Source organism: Bos grunniens, chromosome 11 (genome assembly GCF_055505025.1).
Source record: "Bos grunniens cultivar Pamir isolate PY7600 chromosome 11, Bosgru_T2T1.0, whole genome shotgun sequence".
Classification (NCBI taxonomy): domain Eukaryota; kingdom Metazoa; phylum Chordata; class Mammalia; order Artiodactyla; family Bovidae; genus Bos; species Bos grunniens.
The window spans coordinates 94,106,836-94,127,815 of record NC_141175.1 but is presented as its reverse complement, the minus strand read 5'-3'; the positions used below and the strand labels follow the sequence as shown (position 1 = coordinate 94,127,815).

At 49.1% G+C, this 20,980-nt stretch overlaps 2 protein-coding genes and 1 long non-coding RNA gene across 20 annotated transcripts in view; 2 read left to right on the top strand and 1 right to left on the bottom strand.

Moving 5' to 3' along the window:
• Positions 1 to 818: 818 nt before the first annotated feature.
• NAGK (N-acetylglucosamine kinase) lies at positions 819 to 10,550 on the bottom strand. Of its 17 annotated transcripts, none has more exons than XR_015135962.1 (10): positions 10,151 to 10,269; positions 7,535 to 7,619; positions 7,282 to 7,425; positions 6,396 to 6,537; positions 5,513 to 5,623; positions 4,710 to 4,891; positions 3,415 to 3,801; positions 2,368 to 2,465; positions 1,787 to 1,865; positions 819 to 1,161 (listed from the first exon to the last, which is right to left on the bottom strand). XR_015135962.1 is itself a non-coding variant. In XM_086323830.1 (10 exons), the coding sequence occupies exons 3-10, from the start codon at positions 7,339 to 7,341 to the stop codon at positions 971 to 973; spliced, it is 882 nt and encodes a 293-aa protein (XP_086179956.1). In that variant the 5' UTR covers positions 7,342 to 7,380; positions 7,535 to 7,619; positions 10,421 to 10,550; the 3' UTR covers positions 819 to 970. The 17 variants fall into 17 exon arrangements, 9 of the variants coding, with proteins under 9 accessions (XP_086179956.1, XP_086179955.1, XP_086179952.1 ...); XR_015135961.1 differs by having other exon boundaries at positions 3,415 to 3,502; XR_015135958.1 differs by having other exon boundaries at positions 4,710 to 4,822.
• On the top strand, positions 10,331 to 12,621 carry LOC147363566 (uncharacterized). Its single transcript, XR_015135964.1, has 2 exons — positions 10,331 to 10,622; positions 12,190 to 12,621. It is a non-coding gene; the product is annotated as an uncharacterized LOC147363566 (long non-coding RNA).
• Positions 12,622 to 15,237: 2,616 nt separating this feature from the next.
• Positions 15,238 to 20,980, top strand: part of TEX261 (testis expressed 261) — a 26,033-nt gene continuing 20,290 nt past the window's right edge. For both annotated transcript variants that reach the window (XM_086323824.1, XM_086323823.1), the window contains exon 1: positions 15,238 to 15,529. The gene's annotated coding sequence lies outside the window, so the exon portion shown is untranslated. The remainder of the gene's footprint in view (positions 15,530 to 20,980) is intronic.

The following is a 20,980-nucleotide window of genomic DNA, read 5'->3' as shown; positions in this document are numbered from 1 at the left end:
GGGTTGGAAAGAGTCGGGCACGACTGAGTGACTGAACATGAAAGTGAAGTCGCTCAGTCGTGTCTCTTTGCAACCCCATGGACTGTAGCCTACCAGGCTCCTCAGTCCATGGAATTTTCCAGCCAAGAGTACTGGAGTGGGTTGCCTTTTCCTTCTCCAGGGGATCTTCCCAACCCAGGGGTCGAACCCAGTTCTCCCGCATTACAGGCAGACGCTTTACCATCTGAGCCACCAGGTTGGCACTAAAGTCAATCAAGCTGTGCTCCTCACTGTGCTCTAAGACCTCCACTGTTCAACTGGAATAGCAGAGCCCTGACAATGGTATGAAGTGATGGCTGTTTCCTGAAGAACGTAAGTATGTCTTATTTAAATTCTTCACCAATAGTTTCAGATTCTAAATCCAAAATCCAGTGAGGTAACAATTCTCCCAGATTAGAACTGTCTGTTGTCCCCTAAATCCTACTGGAACTATCAAGAGAGGCTATGATATGTCTAAGGTTATTCCTGGTGATATTCCCCATGGAGAACATTTTGTTCCACTAAACATGGTCAGGCAAGGGTTTTTACCCAGTTTGACAGGAGAAAATTGAGGTCACAGGTTAATTAGCAGCCACATGTCATGAGTATCTAGCATGAGGGGTGGGGGCAGCACACAAATGGATTATCTAACCGTGTGGTGAGCAGACTGCAGACCACAGGTCAAGCACCTGAGCATGGGGCTTTAAACCCCAAGCTAAACCATTTCAGAGCCCTCTGGGATACCTGCTGGCAAGTAAGCTGAGGATGTACACAGCAAATGTGCTTGGTAACAATCCAGCTGGGGAGTGGTTAAAGTGCATTTATTTTCTTCTATATGTGTTTCTTTTTTTACAAAAAAAAAAAAAAAAGGAAAAGGAGAAAAAGCCTCCTGCCTTCCAGCACCCAATGTCCACTGGGCTTGCTTAGAGAGGGTACAGCCAGGGAGGGTGCCCTAGGAGAAGGTATAGGAGTAGAAGGCAATGGCATTGGCGCTGTAGTCCATGGGGAGGAGGTGCCCGATGTGCTTGGCCCCAAGGCTGGCCGCACCCAGGGCGGAGGAGTGTCGAAGCTTCAACAGGGTGAAGCCTGAGAAGGAGTTCTGAGCCTGGATCTCTCTGCCTTGGGTCAGCGCCAAAAGGAAACCTGGAGGAAAAAATGCAGAGGAGATAAGAGACCAGGAACAAGGTGGGGACAGAGGGAGGCAAAGAAGAGGGCCAGGCTCAGAGGCGGCCTGAGGGGACCCACGCGCCAAACCCCTCACAGATGGTACAGCAGGCAGCAGAGGCCCAGGGATGGCTGTGGGAGACTGGAGCCCATGGCCCCCCCACCACCTGGGGGTTCCATCAGGTCCTAGAGCTACTGCAGTGTTATGAAAACCACACAGCCACTTAACAAGCTGCGAGGTCGAAGGCATACTTCTGCCCTTCGAGGTAGGATTATAATGACTGGGCTGTCATGACGTGCTGGTCAGAAGCTCCGACTTCAAGTTAGATCTGTCTTTAATTTTTAAAAGGCGGGGCTTATTTAGTAAATCCTTTGGAAAAGAACTTTTTTTAAGAGTTCAAGGAAGCTGGATGGGACAGTGAAAAAAGGCTCCCTGGAAGAGTGAAGGTTGAGGGTCTTGGCCTGAGACATCAGTAGCCTGCCCAGGCCTTGGGGCCCAGGTCCCAAATCCTTCCCGAGGCAGGCAGTTTGCCCAGGCCACCCGCTTTCCAGCCCCATCCCTTGCCCTTGCCCATCCCCACAGGGCCCCCCAGCCTATGCTCACCTTCCTTCAGCAGCTCCCAGCTCTTCCACACAGAGCCCACGCACAGGATGGGAAGGCCCATCTCTCCCTGGAATAAGACCTGGCGGAAAGCAGAAATGGAAATTGGGGGTGACCAAGCCTCGCCAGTGCCAGAGGGGGCAGTTTTTTAGGACCAACCCAACCTACCCTAGACACTCTCCCTCTAGCCAAGAGCCAGAAGGTGGACTCAAGGAAAAGGAAAATAGACTCATAAAGGCAAGGGAAAGAAGGGAAAGGAATAATGGGTTAAGGACCGAGAGAGAGCAAGGAAAGAGAAGGGAGGGGAAGGGACAGAAGCAGGACTGAACGAGATGCAACAGCACAGACCCCACAACCAGCCAATCTGTTATACATACAAACACCACGGGACGAGCCTTGAAGGGCAGGCACCGAACCAAACCATTTTTTTGGTTACAGACTTCCCACAGAATTTTCCTCATACCCTATGTTACTTTAGAGTTGTATCCAGTTTACACAGAGTTTGATGAGACAACCTCATCCTAACAGGAAACAGCCAGATCTGGGTCAGCAGCTTCCCAACCTCCGATTCCCCCTCAACTCACCGGGTCAATCTCAGGCAACACTGCCACCACATGTCTGCCTAGCATCTCCCCGGCCTTCCTGAAGATGCAACGGGAAAGGGGGTCTCCCTGCTGAGCGCCTGGGTGGGGAGGAGGAAACACAGCGAGTGAGCACCGAGGGGGTTGCCGCCTTGTTAGCTTTCTCTGCAACAGGGCAGCCACTGGGGGAGAGCCGACAGCTAGCAGAGGGCTCAGTCAGGAGTCGGGGCTCGCCTGCTGACTGGTGGTAAGTCACTCCCCCCGCCCCCACCAGGGACTTCCACCCCAGAATAGTGTCCTGCACAGACGTGGCTCACTCCAGGCACTCAAGAAAGGGCGCCCCCCTGGGCAAAACACTGGTGCCTGGTCTGTACTCTAACTTCACTGAGTCATTCAGTCTGTCCCTGCGGGTCTGTCAGCTCTGGGAAGCCAGAACCTGAACAGCTGTCGGGGTACTACTGTCGGGGCCCCCCACCCACCTCCAACAGTCTGCTGTTGGTCAGCCCAGCCCCTTCCTGGCTCTGCTCTGAAAGGGCCTCAGGCCAGCAGGATCTAAGGGGGCCCTACAATGCCCTGAGGCTGCAGGAATCAGCCTCAGGGAAATGAAGGGAGTGTGGACTGTACAGTGGAGAAAAAGCAATGTGCAGACACACGAGACCTCGCTCAACCTCTCCTGATACCCAACCAAATATGCCTAACCTCTCTGTGATCCCCTAGTCCTCTGGGTATCACGGATAAAAAAGAAAGTTATAGATTTGCCCAAAGGATAACTGCTTCACCAATGTCTCAGATACAGACACACAGCTGCACAAGCCCTGACAGCTGTCAGGAAGAGAAACAGGCAACATAAAACAACTGGCCACACAACCTGAGCGTCCTTCTGCTTCCACCCTGTGCCCACCAGTACCAAGGCCCATGGTGGCAGAAAACTAAGGCCGCTTGGTCAAAGGGAAACTGACTTCCAATCCCCAGCTGAATCCTACTCCATCCTCCAAATAGGGAGGTCTCTGCAGAACAAAATCAGATAAAACCCTGCCCCATCTCCAGTACCTTCTGCAACTTTCCGGCAAAACCCAGCAAACCTGGATTTATCAAAGTCCCTATACAGGTGGGTGAGGATTCCTAGCCGATCTGGCACCTGGGAGACAGGGAGGGCACAAGACGGTCAGCAGAGGCAGAGGAAAATTCCCAGCCTGCCCACGCAGCTGGCCTTCCTGCTGTCTCTACTGTTATAAGAGCTGGAGTAACATTCGTTTAAGCTTGAGAGAGTACAAGGATCGGAGATGTGTCGTTTGAGAGAAGTTCTCTGTTTTCCCCAGCATGGCATCTACTGCTCTTTAGGGGTCGCTTGAACACGACGCAGAGCGGCCTGGTCTCACCAGAGAGTGCTCTGTAGTTTCTTCAGGTGCTGACGACTACTGCTCACCACACCTCTCCCTTAAATGGCACAGGGTAGATCAAAAAGAAACGGATTTGTTTTCCCCACACGTATTTCACCACAGGTTCGTCTTCTATCACAACAAACTTACACACCCGTGACGCCTTTGAAGGTCCCAAAGAATGAGGGACTCCCTAGACAACATTACTAAAACGGAAGGTGGGGGCGCTAAAATTTGATCATGTTAAGCATGTTACACACCCTCGGTCAATTAATCTTTGTTAACGACTTAATGACTAAAGGATAAGAGAGGGAGGAGCAGGCATATTAGTGGAGTTCAGAACCAATCTGCTGAGTCAGGTCAGACCCCTGCCTGCTCATAGGGCCCTCAGCCAGAGAGATGCCTATCAAATAAACGGATTTCCCTTCTCCTCTCCCCACCTCCACCTCTAGTGCAGCTGTTTCCTAACCCACTGCAAACGAGCACAGCCCAGCCAAGGGCAGTCAATCCCTGCCACCCTGGGTGGGAGGCTGTACCTTCCCAAGAACTCCCCCTGCCCACCTCTTTAATAGGCTCTCCTCCCTGACCACACAGGCCAGAGGTGGCTCACGGTCCGGCAGACCTGATCAGACTGAATCTGCTGCCCCTGGGTCTGTGGACACTGGCTCCCAATCTCACCCTGCACCTCTCTTCCAGCCTAAAATGGCATCTGCCTTCACCTCCCCACAGAGTCTAGCTTCCCAAGGATGAAGTCTAGCTTGGCCCCACTCCTCATGCCTGACACCCTCGGGGAAAGCAGCACCCACCTCATTCTGAATCCTGTCCCCACTGACGACTTCTCCATCCTCCAGCTCTGACCCACAGTTCACCCCAACTTCCCCGGCCCACCCAGTCCCTCTCCAGAATCCACTCCTGCTCCATCTCCCGCTGTCCTATCCACACAGCATGTTTACTGGGTACAAGTACCTGGAAATAGTTGAACATGGCCTGTTTGACATAGCCAATGTCATGAGGAGCCGCCTCGAGGTTGTCGATGGAGTCAAACACTATTTTCACTGCTTGATGTGCAATCCAGTAGGCTGCAGAGAGCAGAGAGGACTAAGAAGACAGGACAATCTCCCCAAGTTCACAGGGAAGGACGCTCAGACCTAGACAGGGTTGGGTATTACAGAGAATTCGGTGCCCCGATTCCCAGTCTGGAGTCCTCTAATTAAACTGTATCTGATCCATATAAGGGAGAGCTGGAGCGGGGGACAGAACAGGTGAAGCTGTGTCACTTCTGCTCCCATCCCCAAATAAAGACCGGGTCAGCCAGCTGCCTCTCAAACCACTGTTGTCAATGCCAGGAACTAGACCATAACGGCCTTCATGAACACGTACACCTGCTACCTATAATGAGGTGACGGTGGAAGGAGTTTCTATACCCCTTTCCCGCTAGCAGACTAGCATGCATCTCGTGACATCCATGGCCTTAACCTTCAGAGTGTCAGTTCCCTCCAAAGGACTCCAAAGGTCAACACAGGTAAGCAACAGCTGTTATGCTGAGGCATGACTCTGAGTCCAGGGTGCAAGTTACTGCTGAAGAGCAGGGCCTGCCACTAACCCAGCATTTGCATCTCGATGATCTTAGTCATTACCCTGTGCTCAGATTCAGGCGCTGTCCCCCCAAGAGCCCCCAGAGGTCTTCAGGCTGAGGGGAGAGGAAGATGGGGAGCCGCAGGGAGGGAAGGTCCAGGACCCTGGGACAGGCCCAGTCGGCGGGAGCTCACCTGAGCCCTCATCTCCCATCATGTGGCCCCAGCCGCCACAGCCGCTCTCAGAGCCGTCGGGGTTGATGAGCCTGCAGTTGGAACCTGTCCCAGAGATGAGCACGACCCCACCTGGAAAGGGCACAGGAGGCTCAGCGTGGCTGACTCTGCACAGAGCTCACAGCTTCCAACTGAGGAAAGGACGGACAGAAACCAGCCCCAAGCAAAGGGATCACCACCCAGCTCTGGGGAGAAAACCCAGCCCAGCTAGTTTCCCACCTGAAGGCGGAGGGCCTGGGTCTCAAAAGAACTCCAGTCACATAGAGACCTTCTCCAAAGAGGAATCGGAGTCTGTCTCTGTGCCCAGCCAGACTTCAAGTGACTACCTGCTTTACTGAGTCCCTGCCATGTGCCAGGTGTTGTGTGAGACCCTGTTCACACAGTGCTACTCATTCAAGACTCTAAACTACCTTAAGAATACAATTATCCCCATTTTCTAGAGAGGAAATTGAAATTCAGAGTGTTCTGTAACTTCTCCAAGATGGTACAGCTGGCAAAACAGGCCATCTCATGATCCCATAGCTTTTACATTCCCAACAGAGTTCCTCCCAGTCTTTTCAGCACTGGCTTCTGTCCCCAGCCAGCTTCATCACTGCACGGCCCATTCCTCCTCTGCAGTGGGCTCCTGCGTTTGACTCCTGTCTCACTTCCTATGAAGATACCCTTCCTGCCCTCCCTCCTCTGCCCAGTCCTTGCTCTAGGCAAGCTTCTGCTAATGAAAGGAGTCGGGGCCGTGGTGGAGGCTGCTCCCCAGACATTTGCAAGTCAAGTTCTGCCAGCTAAACCTAAGGGGCTTCCCCAAGAAAACCGGTTCTCAACCTCACCCCTCCCTCCACCTCCTCACCATCCGGCGTAGCTGTGGCGATGGAGCCGGCGGCATCGGTGGTGATTAAGTAGCTTTCACTCAGGTAGGGAAATCGGTCCCTCAGCTCCTCCATCAGCATCCTCACCGCGTCCTCCTGATCCCCACCGCTCAGGGATAGGCCCTAGGCCACGCAGGAGGTGAGCGAGCAAGCAGAGGCCCAGACCCAGCTCCTTTCTCAGCCCCCTCCCGTCCTGATGACTGCCCCTGCTTGCTACAGCTGGGCCTTCCCTTTTCATGCAGCCCAGTCCTCCTTCCACCCCACACAGCGCCTCAGCAGAAGGGACTGAACATGGACAAGAGATTCAACACCGCCAGGTTTGGAGCTGGGAAGGACAACAGCGCCCTTAGAAAAAACGGGCAGAGGAGCAAGCGGAGGAGAGAGGAGCTTGGTTTGGAATGCATGGCGTTTGGCCATGTCTGCAGGACATCTCACAAACACGTCCAGGGAGAAGCCAGAGCTACAGTGACCTGAAAGCAAGCTCTGAGCCAGGAATATTAACTAACATGTAATCAGCGCTCATGCATCAGGCTCTGTGCGAACCACTTTGGGATGTATCATGTCATTTTACTTTCCCAGCAACTGAGGTAGCTACTGTTATCTGCATTTCCCAAATGAGGAAACTGAGGCTTAGAGAAGATAAGTAATGTGCTGAGGGTCACCCAGATGTTGAGTGACAAAGCTGGGATTCAAACCAAGGCCTTAAGGCTCTCCAAAGCCCTTTGCTCTTCCAATCCTGTGGCTTGTAGGTGACAATGCAGCCACAAGAATGTACGTCTTTCCCTCTGCAGTCACCAGACTCCTCAAGTTCAAACTCACTGTCTAGGCCTTGCTGTGACCTAATTCCCAAGCGCTACCCAGACTCACCAAGCCTCGGAGAGGAACCAAAGGATCCACCCCTGCTTTCCGTTTGGCCCTGTTCACCATCTCGTTGATCCTCTCCACGCACTTGTCTGTCCCGATCAGCTGGCCCCAGTCAAGGGAAGGAGGCGTTACAAAGGCGTGCACGACCTGTGTTGCCCCAAAGGCTGCTAAGTGAGCCCCCAGCCACCACCTTAACAGGAATTACAGAGAATAAAACCACAATCAAGCCTACTGGTCCCCTCAGTGTGGCCTTTACCCAGTGGTTTGTGCTGAGTCCATCCGCTTCTGCCAGGATCTGCCCATCCTCTGAGAGTAAAAGGACCTTGGATCGTGTGCCTCCCCTACAGAACACAAGGGGGCACTCAGTCTTAATTCGGAAAAACCTGCAGATACAGCAAACCCTGTGCAGTCCTTGTCACAGGCAGAGCCCAGTGTGAGGGAGATAGCTTCAGCAAACCCAGTTACCACTCCCAAACTTTCTTCTGTGGCTGGGTGATTGCTATGCTCTTGGACTTCCGAAATGCAGTTTCCATTCAACTTCCCTTGGGAGCATCCTACTTATCCTTCAAGACCCTTTGCCCTTGAAACCTCTGATGTGTGGCCAGCCAGCCACCAGAGCTCCATTAGTTCAGCCGTGTCAGTGTTCCCCACCCCACCCACCCCGGACTCCTCTGTATTAAAAGTGTGTTAAGCTGTTTTCCTGTCTGCCTCTCACTAGACTACAAGGTCCATGGGGTCAAGCTCTGGATCATTTCTTTACCCTCACACTTGGCACAGGTAGATAAAAGGAACAGCATGTCTCTCTACTTCTCTCACAATAGCTAAAGGTTGCCTTTAGCAGGCAATGGCACCCCACTCCAGTACTCTTGCCTGGAAAATCCCACGGACGGAGGAGCCTGGTAGGCAGCAATCCATGGGGTCGCACAGAGTCGGGCAGGACTGAGCGACTTCACTTTCACTTTTCACTTTCATGCATTGGAGAAGAAAATGGCAACCCACTCCAGTGTTCTTGCCTGGAGAATCCCAGGGATGGGGAAGCCTGGTGGGCTGCTGTCTATGGGGTCGCACAGAGTCGGACACGACTGAAGTGACTTAGCAGCAGCAGCCTTTAGCAGATTCAGCTGCCAAGGTCTTTAAGTCACCCTTGTAAGAGACACTGACCAGATGGGAGGGAGAGTTAATACCTGCTTAAGCAACTAAATGGTCAAATGCTGGGACATGGTAGTTTGGAGGGAGGTCTGTGGTGGTGTGATGTATGTTTCTTCATTGATCAGTACTTTTAAGACTATCAGAAGAGGACACTGAAGACCTGCTGATCAAATTCAAAGATGACAAGAAGTTTCAAGGGGTAGTTAATGCATGAGGTGGCACACTGTCCCCAAAGAACTTCTTAACAAACTGGTAAAAAGGTTTATACGTTACACATGAATACGACCAGGGTGAATACAAACTTCTGTACTTAGTTTAAAAAACTGCGATAGATATAGGGCAGGAGAGATTGATCATAACCATGCATGTGAAAGAAAAGACTCTGGGGTCCATGTGTCTGCAGTGAGATGTGACTGCTATAGAAGTAGTCCAAGCTCAGATTAAAAAATGCTCTAGCTCAGACAACAGCCACTCTCTACTCTGATCTGACACACCCAGATTCATAGAATGTTGTCACTGGCAGGGAATTTTAGCGATCATTCTGTTCATTGCTCTTCTCACTTCACACATGTGGTAACTGAAGCCCAGATAGGGCAAAAGTCTTGCCCATGGTGATACCGAGGAGAAAAGTAACTACAAAAAGTCTGGCAGACAAGCTTCCCAGCAGGAACTATGCAAGAACAAGAGGGCTGGATCTAGTGTGAGGCTTAAGTGCCAATAAGAATGGGGAGGATTAAAAAAAAAGAAAAGAATGGAGGGGTTTCAGACATCAGGACAGGCTAGCAGCTGTCCTGCTAGCCCCAGCTTCAGGTCCTGTGTGTGTGTGTGTGTGTGTGTGTCCCCGCGTCTGACTCTTTGTGTGTGTGTGTCTCTGTGTGTCTGTGTGTGTGTCTGTGTGTCCCCGCGTCTGACTCTTTGTGTCTGTGTGTCTCTGTGTCTGTGTGTATCTGTGTTTCCCCGCGCGTGTGTGTGTGTGCGTCCCCGCGTCTGACTCTTTGTGTCTGTGTGTGTGTCCCCGCGTGTGTGTGTGTGTCCCCGCGTCTGACTCTTTGTGTGTGTCTGTGTGTGTGTCTGTGTGTCCCCGCGTCTGACTCTTTGCAACCCTACGGACTGTAGCCCACCAGGCTCCTCTGTCCATGGGGTTCTCCAAGCAAGATTACTGGAGTGGACTGCCATTTCCTCCTCCAGGGGATCTTCCCAACTTAGGAATGCAACGCGTCTCCCGCAGCGGCAAGCGGATTCTTCACCACTGCGCCACCTGTGATGTCCCTTAGATGCCAGATACCTTCTGGCAAAGCTCACTGTTCCGGATTCCACCACACTCCCGCTCCCCACCCCGAGTCCAGCAACTTCACACCTGGCACCTGTTCTGCAAAACTCTCGGGAGCAGTAATGGAAAAAAAGAGAGCTGCTCCAGCTGAACTCCGGTGGAGTGGGTCTTTCGTGCGAGAAAGGGGAGTGTTTCCGCCACAAAACACAAAGGACCGGGGTGTGGCCGTGGCAAACAGTACCTGCAAAGTACTCGACCCAAGGGCACCGCTGCGCCTGCACACACTCCTTCTCCGCAAGGCCCCGCAGCCCCAAAGCCCAGGTGACCAAACCCTCACTGAGGCGGGAGATCACCAGCCTGCCGGCCGGGCTACAACCTTCCTTTCGCCCCCTCTCCTCGTGCCAGAGTGGCCCAGGACGCCCTCCCGGCCTCGCCGCTCCAGACCGCACTCACCCCTCTACGCCCCCGTACAGCGTAACCATGCTGCTGCTACCGCCACCTCGGATCCCGCCGTTCGCTTCCCTCCCGGCTGAGATTCCCTCCCCCCAGTCCGCAGGGCACCGCTCCGCGTCACGTGAACACCGGTGCGGTCCAGCTGACTCCCGGCGCGCGTGCGTGGGGCGTGGCTCCGCGGCCCGCCCCCAGCCCCGGAGCGGAAGGTCGGGCTGGTGCACCCGGCGGGATAGTGGAGTCAGCGGCGGCTCCTGCAGGTTCCCTTCCCACCTCCTGGGCCCTGCTTCTGGAGACGGATACGGGATCCCAAGTGCAGGAGCCCGAAAGGAGTGTTCAGGCTAGATCTCCCCGCCCCAGACCCGTCACCGCCTTGCTTGCCCCTCACTGCCCGGAAGTTGGTGGCAGCTCCGCCTCGCGCATGCACAAAGCCTGGGAGCCACGTAGACTATAGTTGAAACGGATCTTGACGCAGGTCGGTGGCAGAGCCCCTTCGCGGTGTGGGATCGGGGCTCCTTGGAAGTCTTAAAGAATTATCGCACGGGTCAACCCAACACATGCCCGACGATGGCAGAGTCACACCATGCGCCCATGAGTACCCACGCAGACTTTACACTTCGCTTCTGTGAATATTCGTAACCAAGAGTAACTAGAAGCGGCCTGGAGAAGGGAGCGTTCAGCTTTTGCTGTCTTACAGAGAAAGTTGGGTTCTTTGTGGAGGCTATTTGGAGGCTGTAGTCTGCCAGGCAAACTAGCAGATTTGGTTTGTAAAATAAAACTCGTATTTTTTTGGCAAGAAAAATATAAACTTCCAAAGTTTTATCTGCCCTTTGGCCTCCTCTCCCCCACCTGTGGTGCGTTGTGTATCTGCGTTAGGCTTGGACCTAGCCTCCGTGAACCTCCCCTTCGGCAGAAAAACCTGCTTAACCAAGAAAAGAAAAATTCTGGCATCAGTAAGACGACTCCTTAAAGATAACACTTATTCTTGATGAGGGTCACATGGCACTTAGATCTGGATTCCGTAAACTGTCAATAATATGTCATTTAATGTACAGCTGTTTTTCAAAAAATTTGTATTACTGTGCTTCGACTTCTAACAGGTGAAACAATTCTTAGAGCTTTCCGAGATTCTCGAGTTATAATCGTCAAATTTGGCTCGAATAAAATTTTCCATTTCTTTCTTAGATCGACTGATTGTTTTTTGTTGTTGACAGGTTTTAGAAGCCTTATGTTACCTTCCAGCCACCACTGAGCTCTCATTCTTTATAGGGGTGGGGACAGGGAAAGGGAGATCGGAAGGGGACAATACTAGTCAGGTCTGGGAGTCAAGCCAGGGCACCTGCGCACCTCCGTGGGCATCTCCAGGCGGTTCTGGGCAGCAGCTTGGGCTAGGAGGGCAGTCAGCTGCCATTGGCATCTCTTCAGGAACATCAGTCTAGGGAGAGGGGCTTCGCATGGCAATTCTCAAGCTAGCCTGTCGCAATTCACCCTTATCTCCCGGACATGCCTGCCTATCTTATAAAAGAAGCCCAGCACTAGGCGCCTCTTCCCCTGACAGCCAACTGGATCTATTTGTGCTTTGAACATTTGGGGCATGTGTGCTTTTTAAACTAGAAAAGAGGATCCTGTCTTTTCATTTCTTACCTATTTGGGACTCTGAAATACTTCAGTTTCACCCCTAAGAGTACTTAAAAGTAGAGCCCTACATCATAGAGCGTATCTGAGAGACGGGTAGGATTTTTTTAAGCCCCCTGTATCATTTACATCCATAGTACTTCAGACCTGGAATGTGTTTATCCAAAGCACATTTTTAGATAATGGAAGTAAAATATTCTGGTGAGATTAAACTGGCAGGATTTTTGAAGAGGAAATTGTAGATAGATTTTCAAAGAACTGTTCCTTTTCATGCCAGGGCTGATCTCCTTTAGAATGGACTGGTTGGATCTGCTTGCAGTCCAAGGGACTCTCAAGAGTCTTCTCCAATGAGCCTTCGGATCTATGTATATGATAATATTAAAGTTTCCCTTTGTATTTCTTGTTAGAAAAGGAAGTACAAGAAATGTTTGAAGATAAGAATCGAGTTCACCGTTTGCTAGTGGATGACCTTGAGCAAAGTACACAGAATTGCTGATGCTTTTCTTCTGTGAAATGGAGATGTTAAACAGCCACCTACTCCGACTTACACGGGATTTATATATCAAAAGGGTTGTGGAAATCATAAAGTATTACATAGATCTTAACTAATTTTTATTGGCATTGCTAATTAGTGTCTGCTGCCCAACAAAGTAGCCACAGGTGACTATTAAGCACTTGAAATATGGCTAGTCCAAATGAGATGCACTGTGAGTGTAAAATACAGGACGGCCAAGATTTAGTACCAAGACAGAATATAAAAGTATCTCCTGTAATTTTTACACAAGTGACATGTTGATATTATTTGGAGATAGTGAATTAAAATGATGTTATTAAATTTTGCCAGTCTGTTTTATCTTTTTTTAATATAGTTACTAGAAATTTTAAAAATTACACATGTGACTCACATTTCTACTGCATGTGCATGAATGTTAAGTTGCTTCAATCAATTCAATCATGAATGTTAAGTTGCTTCTTTGCAACCTGATGAACTGTAGCCCACCAGACTCCTCTGTCCATGGGATTCTCCAGGCAAGAATACTGGAGTGGGTTACCATGCCTTCCTCTAGGGGATCTTCCTGACCCAGGGATCGAACCCACATCTCTTACATCTCCTGCTTTGGCAGAAAGATTCTTTACCACTCAGTTCAGTTCAGTCGCTCAGTCGTGTCTGACTCTCTGCGATCCCATGAATTGCTCAGCATGCCAGGCCTCCCTATCCATCACCAACTCGGGAGTTTACTCAAACTCATGTCCACTGAATCGGTGGCCATCCAGCCATCTCATCCTCTGTCGTCCCCTTCTCCTCCTACCACCAATCCCTCGCAGCATCAGAGTCTTTACCAATGAGTCAACTTTTCACATGAGGTGGCCAAAGTATTGGAGTTTCAGCTTTAGCATCAGTCCTTCCAATGAGCACCCAGGGCTGATCTCCTTTAGAATGGACTAGTTGGATCTCCTTGCAGTCCAAGGGACTCTCAAGAGTCTTCTCCAACACCACAGTTCAAAAGCATCAATTCTTCAGTGCTCAGCTTTCTTCACAGGCCAACTCTCACATCCATACATGACCACTGGAAAAACCATAGCCTTGACTAGATGGACCTTTGTTGGCAAAGTAATGTCTCTGCCTTTCAATATGCTATCTAGGTTGGTCATAACTTTGCTTCCAAGGAGTAACCATCTTAATTTCATGGCTGCAATCACCATCTACAGTGATTTTGGAGCCCCAAAAAATAAAGTCAGCCACTGTTTCCAGTTTCCCCATCTATTTCCCATGAAGTGATGGGACTGGATGCCATGATCTTCGTTTTCTGAATGTTGAGCTTTAAGCCAACTTTTTCACTCTCCTCTTTCACTTTCATCAAGAGGCTTTTTAGTTCCTCTTCACTTTCTGCCATAATGGTGGTGTCATCTGCATATCTGAGGTTATTGATATTTCTCTGGCAATCTTGATTCCAGCTTGTGCTTCTTCCAGCCCAGCGTTTCTCATGATGTACTCTGCATATAAGTTAAATAAGCAGGGTGACAATATACAGCCTTGACGTACTCCTTTTTCTATTTGGAACCGTCTGTTGTTCCATGTCCAGTTCTAACTGTTGCTTCCTGACCTGCATATAGGTTTCTCAAGAGACAGGTCAGGTGGTCTGGTATTCCCATCTCTTTCAGAATTTTCCACAGTTTATTGTGATCCACACAGTCAAAGGCTTTGGTATAGTCAAAGGCTTTAGCATAGTCTTTACCACTAGCATTGTGCTAGTCTATATCCTGTCTCCTAGCCATCTGGGCCAGAATATTTCAAAGTTTTTAAGTACCTATTTATGAAATAGGATTGATTTAAAGAAGAAAACTGTGTTGAATAAGTGACTATACATTTGTGTTGTACATTAAAGTTCTATAAAGTTATTTTATGTATCTTTATCTCATTTGATCATTCCAACAACCCCATGAAAATAGCAGATTTCTAACCACATATTACAAATGAGGAAACTGTGAAATCAAAGTAATTAGCTTAGGCTCACACAAATAAAAGATGTTGCTTAAAATGGGTGTGGGTTACTGTAATGGGAAGGAAATAAAGATGTTGCAATGCAGACAAGTGTTAACGGCTATATAGCTTTGCAAAGGTTTAGCGCCCCTTTGTACTGGCCTTGCAATGCCCCAGCAGCTGCTCCTGTGGTGCTCACAAGATTGGTAAAGTCCTCCAAGAATCTGCAAGCCAGTTTCATTCTCTGTCTTCTCTACTTAGTCCCCATGACTCCAGGGAGGCCATATTTCCTGAGGAGTGGGGGAGGGGTCGGGTAAAATAGATAGTGGAAAAATATCTTCCCTCCCAAATCCGCTTATGATTTTGGAGCAGGGGCTTCTGAGGATCCAAGATATTCAAAGGGTATGTTGGCTTGGTTCATGAAAGCACAACCACATCTGTTTTCACTCAGCACTGTATTTCCTGGGCTAACCTCAGTAAGCAGGCATATAATAGGAGGTCCATGAATGGTTTTAAGAGTACTTATAAACTATAAAGCACTGTACCACAAATATGAGAAGCAGTAAATATTACTGTGAACTAAAGACGGAAGCCAGCAGATTCTGCAGCAGAAATGTTTTGCAGAACAAACTGGGGAGAGGAAGATGTTTGGAGAAAATAGAAGTGAAATTGTGAACTGGGGAAGTTGGCACTGGACAAGTGGTCAGGGGGCCTCAGAGGGATCGAGCCCTAATGTGTCCTGCATTGGGAAGTTACCAGGGCACGTGTGACCTCAGCACTGTGCTCTAGGATAGTTAATCTGGCAGGTTCCTTATAGCAGGACAAATGGGAGGGAAGAGCCTGGAGCAGGAAGATACTCAGAAAGCTGGGGCAATGACTCAGGCAAGAGATGAACAAGGAAGTGATGAGGAGCAGGGCAGAAGTCATGGGGAGGGACTGAAGTTGGGTGGGGATCATGCTGACCTTGTCCTTCGTTGTTCTAGGATAAGAGCAGAGACAGGCTGGAGTTGGCTTCTTACAGGGAAAGAGAGAGGGGTGAGGGGCTGCCTTATTAAGTGCGGAGGTGGGACTCTGAGGCTGGTAGCTGGAAGGAAAGAGCTCTTCCACACCTATAGGTCCACCAGGAACAATCCAGAAGGGGTGAGGTGTCCAAAGAAGCAAGTGTGGATGATTGTACACAGTCTGCCCTTCAAGCCTCTCTGCCTTGATCTGAAGCGGTTCTGAAAGGGGGGCCTTAGGTCAAGCCAGCTATTCCAGAAAATCAGGTTGGTTTTCTCCCTCTTCCTAGGCACGAGGGTGTTTATATATGTGTTTATATGCATGTTTTGGCTTGTATTGATCTATATGTAGATATATATTTGTATTACTTATTTGTATATGTTCTAAGTGACTAAATTCATCTACAAGGGCATGTATTTGAGATTGTATCTTTATGCATGTTTCTGTATTAGTGTATGTACAGAATTAGCATTTCAGTTCTCTAAGGAACCTAAACAGTCCTGCATATCTAGGTAGCTCTGAGTGGCTGCATAGGTGTACAAGTGTAACTTTGCCTGTTGTGCTGGATCTGGCCCACACTAGATCACAAAGAGCTAATTGTGCATGTTTTCCTAACTGTTCAGTGATACGGCATTGATAGCTCTAAATTACCACAGTGGGAGTATTTACAGCACAGAAATCAGCAACTGGTACCAATCACATTGCTGTTATTTTTATTTCCCAGAAAGCTGGCTGTTAGACCGTTAGCAGCACACACTGGATAGATGTTTGCCATGTGTGAGAGCAACAGTGGTCTCTGGTCTGTGTACCCCAGTTTAGAAGTACATACATGAAAGCATGTCCTGCGTAATGGGTCCATTATTTTAGACTACAGACTCGCGGGTTTAAAATGCACCTGTTCTCCTACAACTAAGCATAATTTCTGTCTCAACCCTCCACTCTTAAGCAAGCCGCTTACAGGAGAACTCAGTGATTTCAGGTTTCGGTTTAGACTGACTGACCTCTCGTTCTTCCTCCTCTTGGTTTCCCATGCTTGTGTCTAAGGGCCAGGGGGCTGTGGGTAAGGGCAGCTCCAGGCATCTGCTGAGATCTGAGGTTTTCCCTTCAGGGTCTTTCCTCATTTGCATCCACTCTCCTAACAGCTCCTGAGATTCCCTCGGCCCATGAAGCATCCAGTTTCCCAGAGCACACTGCCATTTTTGAAACCTATCCTCTTGGCAGGTGTCAGGGCAGGCTCTTTCCTTTCTCCTGGGCACCTGGACTCTCCCTGCAGTCTGCTGCATACAGGAATCACAGGAAAAAAGAAGCAGCATCGCATCCCCTAACCACAAAGTCCCCGATAAGATAAATCTTACCAAGGCTGAAACTCCAGAGGTCAGGGGCCACGATTTGAACCAGTTTGAACCAGTTCTCTCTGACTCCAAAGCCTTTTCCATTCTACCAGACGGGCCAAATTCTCCGTGGATTAGAAGTACTTGGTACATGCTTTCGGTCATGAAATGAAGTGAAGTGTTAGTCGCTCAGTCGTGTCTGACTCCGCAATGCCATGGATTGTAGCCTGCCAGGCTCCTCTGTCCATGGGATTTCCCAGGCAAGAATACTGGAGTGGGTTGCCATTCCATTCCCCAGGGAATCTTCCCAACCCAGGTATCGAACAACCTGGGTCATGATGCGTGCTCAAATAATTACAGAATTCCCAGTTTCATCATTCGACTTTGCAGCAGCTGGCACCTCTCCTGACACTATGGTACAAAAGGAACCCCAGAAATAAGTGTGTGTGGAGGGAGGGCTGTGAGCTGAACTTCTAGGAAATCTGTCACATGTAAAGCCAGTGGAAAACGTTTCACCAACTCCTATTTCCCAGTTTGTCCCACTCCTTTATTAGAGTTTAGTCTTTCTGAACATTCCTAGTTTTCACTTGTTCCTAATCTCTGCTGCTGCTGCTAAGTCGCTTCAGTCGTGTCCGACTCTGTGTGACCCCATAGACGGCAGCCCACCAGGCTCCCCAGTCCCTGGGATTCTCCAGGCAAGAACACTGGAGTGGGTTGCCATTTCCTTCTGCAATGCATGAAAGTGAAAAGTCAAAGTGAAGTCGCTCAGTCATGTCTGACTCTTCACAACCCCGTGGACTGCAGCCTACCAGGCTCTTTCGTCCCTGGGATTTACCAGACAAGAGTACTGGAGTGGGGTGCCATTGCCTTCTCCGCCCTAATCTCTAGTCTGTTAACTAAATTTTCTTTTCTCCCCCTAACTTTGAATGAACTACCTTTTGCACCTATTATCCTTTGACTCTATGCTAATCACATTCTGTATCTGGTGCTTACCTTTACAGCAGTCTCATCACAGACCACCACTTTTAGTTTTCCTCTTTTTGAATTATAAAGAGAAGGCTGCAGGGCCACCAGACTGCCAGACTCAATTACTGAGTTACTGACTCCAGCCTATGACTGTTTTGGAAACAATGCGATAGGAAGAATACAAGATCCTTACACCTTTGTTCCTCATCAGACCCCAGACTGCATGCCCTCATCTTATATAAAGCCCCGAAAGGGGGCCCACAGTCCTTGAGGTATGAGCCTACTGTGGTCCCCTCCTCCACCGGCTGAGGATTAAAGGCACCTTTCTATTTCCTTCAAACTTTCTTTGTCTTTTTATTCAGCTTCCGTGGGCAGAGAAAGCCAAGATTTTGGTGGGCAACAGAAGCAGTGACAGATTTCATTGTTTTGGGCTCCAAAATCACTGTAGACAGTGACTGCAGCCTTGAAATTAAAAGATGCTTGCTCCTTGGAAGAAAAGCTATGGCCAATCTAGACAGCATATTAAAATGCAGAGACATCACTTTGCTGACGAAGGTCCCTCTAGTTAAAGCTATGGTTTTTCCAGTAGTCATGTACAGATGTGAGAGTTGGACCATAAAGAAGGCTGAGCGCCAAAGAATTGTTGCTTTCAAACTGTGGTGCTGGAGAAGACTCTTGAGGCCCCCTTGGACACCAAGGAGATCAAATCAGTCAATCCTAAATGAAATTAACCCTGAATATTCATTGGAAGGACTGATGCTGAAGCTGAAGTTCCAATACTTTGGCCACATGATGCGAAGATCCAACTTATCGGAAAAGACCATGATGCTAGGAAAGATTCAAGGCAAAAGGAGAAGAGGGCAGCAGAGGATGAGATGGTTAGGTAGCACTACTGACTCAATTGACATGAATTTAAGCCAACTCCAGGAGATAGTGAAGGACAGGGGAGTCTGGTGTGCTGCAGTCCATGGGGTTTCAAAGAGTCAGACACCACTGAGTGACCAAACCACAGCAATAACAAATCATCCCACTCATTAGCCTATGAAATCACCCAACCTATAAAAACTAGCCACCTCGTGTTTCCAGGCCTCTTTCATCTTCTGAGATGGCCCACATTCTGTCTACAGAATGTGTATCTCCCCCAAATAAACCTTCTTTCTCTTTACTATGGCTTGTTCTTGAATTCTTTTCTGTGCAAAGCTAAGAACCTAGTCCCAGGGACTCATCTGAGACCTGGGAAGTGACCATCCTCTCATGCCCCACACTCTTTCTTGCAAAGCTTAATCAGTTAAAACAGTCCCTTTCATGATGACCTGCCTGCCGATCTCAAAGGGCTTCAACTGGAGCCAATCCCTGCTATTTCAATACCTGTTAAGAAATTGGGAGACCAATGGTCTGGTTTGCTCAGAACTGAGGGACTTCATCTTATTTAAAAATAGGATGAGTTGGTCACTCTGAAAAAAAAATCACTCCTGGAGAGGAGTCCTAGGGCAACTCTGTCTGTTGCCCCAATGACCCAAGACAGATTATATGGCTCAGGTGTCTTTAGGAGGAGAAATGTTGAGTTTTCAGTTCAATAAAATTGTCTTCCAATAATTTAAGAGAGCAGGATTTACATGTCACTGCAAATAAGAGAATGAGGTATTGTTCCACAGATCAATTCAGCATTGTTTCCCAAATGATGTTTCCGTGAGAGATGTTCATTGGTACTTCCAGAACAGAGTTCCTGTGGTCCCTCAGAATACTGAGTCCTCTTTAGTCTTCCTGCCCCACCCTTATCCTGGGGAGTCCTGTTGCCCATCAATACATTAAGGCTCAGAAAAGCCCCAAAGGAAAACAACCAGTTTCATCCTGTTTAATGGCTCAATAAGCAAGGATACTTGTGCTGACTTAAAAAAAAAAAAAAAGCACAACATGAGAGTTACAAGTCTTTATTTCAGGCAAAATAAGGTCTTCAGTCCAGGAGATAGCAGCTTAGATAGAGCTGGGAAACTGCTCCAAAGAGGCAGGGGGTGGGGGGGAAAGTCAGTGTATACATGTGATTTTGGGCAAAGGTGGAATACATAACAATCAAGCATGTAATTTTCCAGAAGATTTCTGCTAGTCTCATGAAAGCCTTCACTAGCCATGAGGAACAGTGTCACCATGATGGATTTTAGAGCTTATCTAGATATGAGGAGACACAAAAGTTGGGCTCATAAAATCAGTCCTAAGAATATGTATCCAAAGATCTGCTCTGCCAGTTTTCCTGGAGAACAGAGTGCCTCATTTCAGCTCTCCACCATGAACTCCTTTCAGGGGGGTCTTAAAGGTCAGCAACAACACACGATTTAACCCTTATAGAGGTAGATGCCCAGCACCCATGGCAAGTGCCAATTTGTAGTTGACACTTGTACCAAGGAAGTCTTATCTCACAAGAGGTGAGGTGCCTAATATCTCTGCCCCTCCAACACACACATGAACACACACATACACACACACATTTTCTTTTAATTCCAGTTTGAAAACTCTGGAAGAGAATATTGATCTACAGGGTCATCTATTTTATGGTTCTGGAGGCCTTTTCCAGCTCAGTGATCTCATAGGGTAATCCAGCTGGAAGTGTATTTTCTATTATTCACTTTCTTTCTTTTTCTCTCTGATCATCCACTGGCATTTAAAAGTTGGGCTTTTCAGCTCCCCAAGCCGCCTCACCCTAGAGTCCCAGGTGTACACTGTTTCCCTCTGGGTTGGAACCCCCAGCAGCCCTGCACCATTTCCCAGAGCCCGGTCATCTCTGCTGGAGGCCCAAGGCCTGGAGAAGATGGACAGAGCCATGGCCCAGCCAGGTGGGCCTTGCCCTCCTCCACACCTTCCCTTCCTCTTACCTCCTTCTCTGGGGCAGCCCAGAATCTTTTCCCCAAATACTGGCTCAGGAAGACCTTGGCTGGCCCCAGCCTTTTCTGAGTCCTAAGGAGGAAGGGCAGTGTGGCCTTCAGCTCTCCAGACATAGAGCAAGGGCATGACCGGCGTAGGAAGTGTTGCCCAGAGCCTCTTTTGGTCCTGCCCCAATGTCTTGCCTCTCTCTGAGTGGTGGAATATATCAAAGGAGGCCATTGGAGTGGATGACCAGATGGGATTTTGTTGTTGTTGTTTTTTGCAGTCATGAACCCCTGAGCTGGGGCATTGAGGGGTGAAAGGCAGGAGGGGCATGCTAGCACCCAAATATGCCCAGAGTTCTACAATCCCCTGAGTAGGATAGATGGGGTAAGGATGTAGACAAAGGTTATAAGATCTGGCCAGAGTATCAGGAGGGTCCTTCCTGAAGGAGGCAGGATTTGGGGACGGATTACAGAGTGGGAGGTATTCTAATCCCAAACTGATGGGAGACTTTGGGTCCTGGTGAAAGTGTGAAGGGGTCCAAGATGGGCTCTGGAGGCA

Coding starts and splice junctions, on each gene's coding strand:
- NAGK (XM_086323826.1), bottom strand. CDS start 10,179: ATGGTTACGCTGTACGGGGGCGTAGAGGG. Junction 4,823..5,512: donor GATGGGAGATGAGGGCTCAG/GTGAGCTCCCGC, acceptor TGCTCTCTGCAG/CCTACTGGATTGCACATCAA. Junction 1,162..1,786: donor CTGGGAGCTGCTGAAGGAAG/GTGAGCATAGGC, acceptor TTTTTCCTCCAG/GTTTCCTTTTGGCGCTGACC.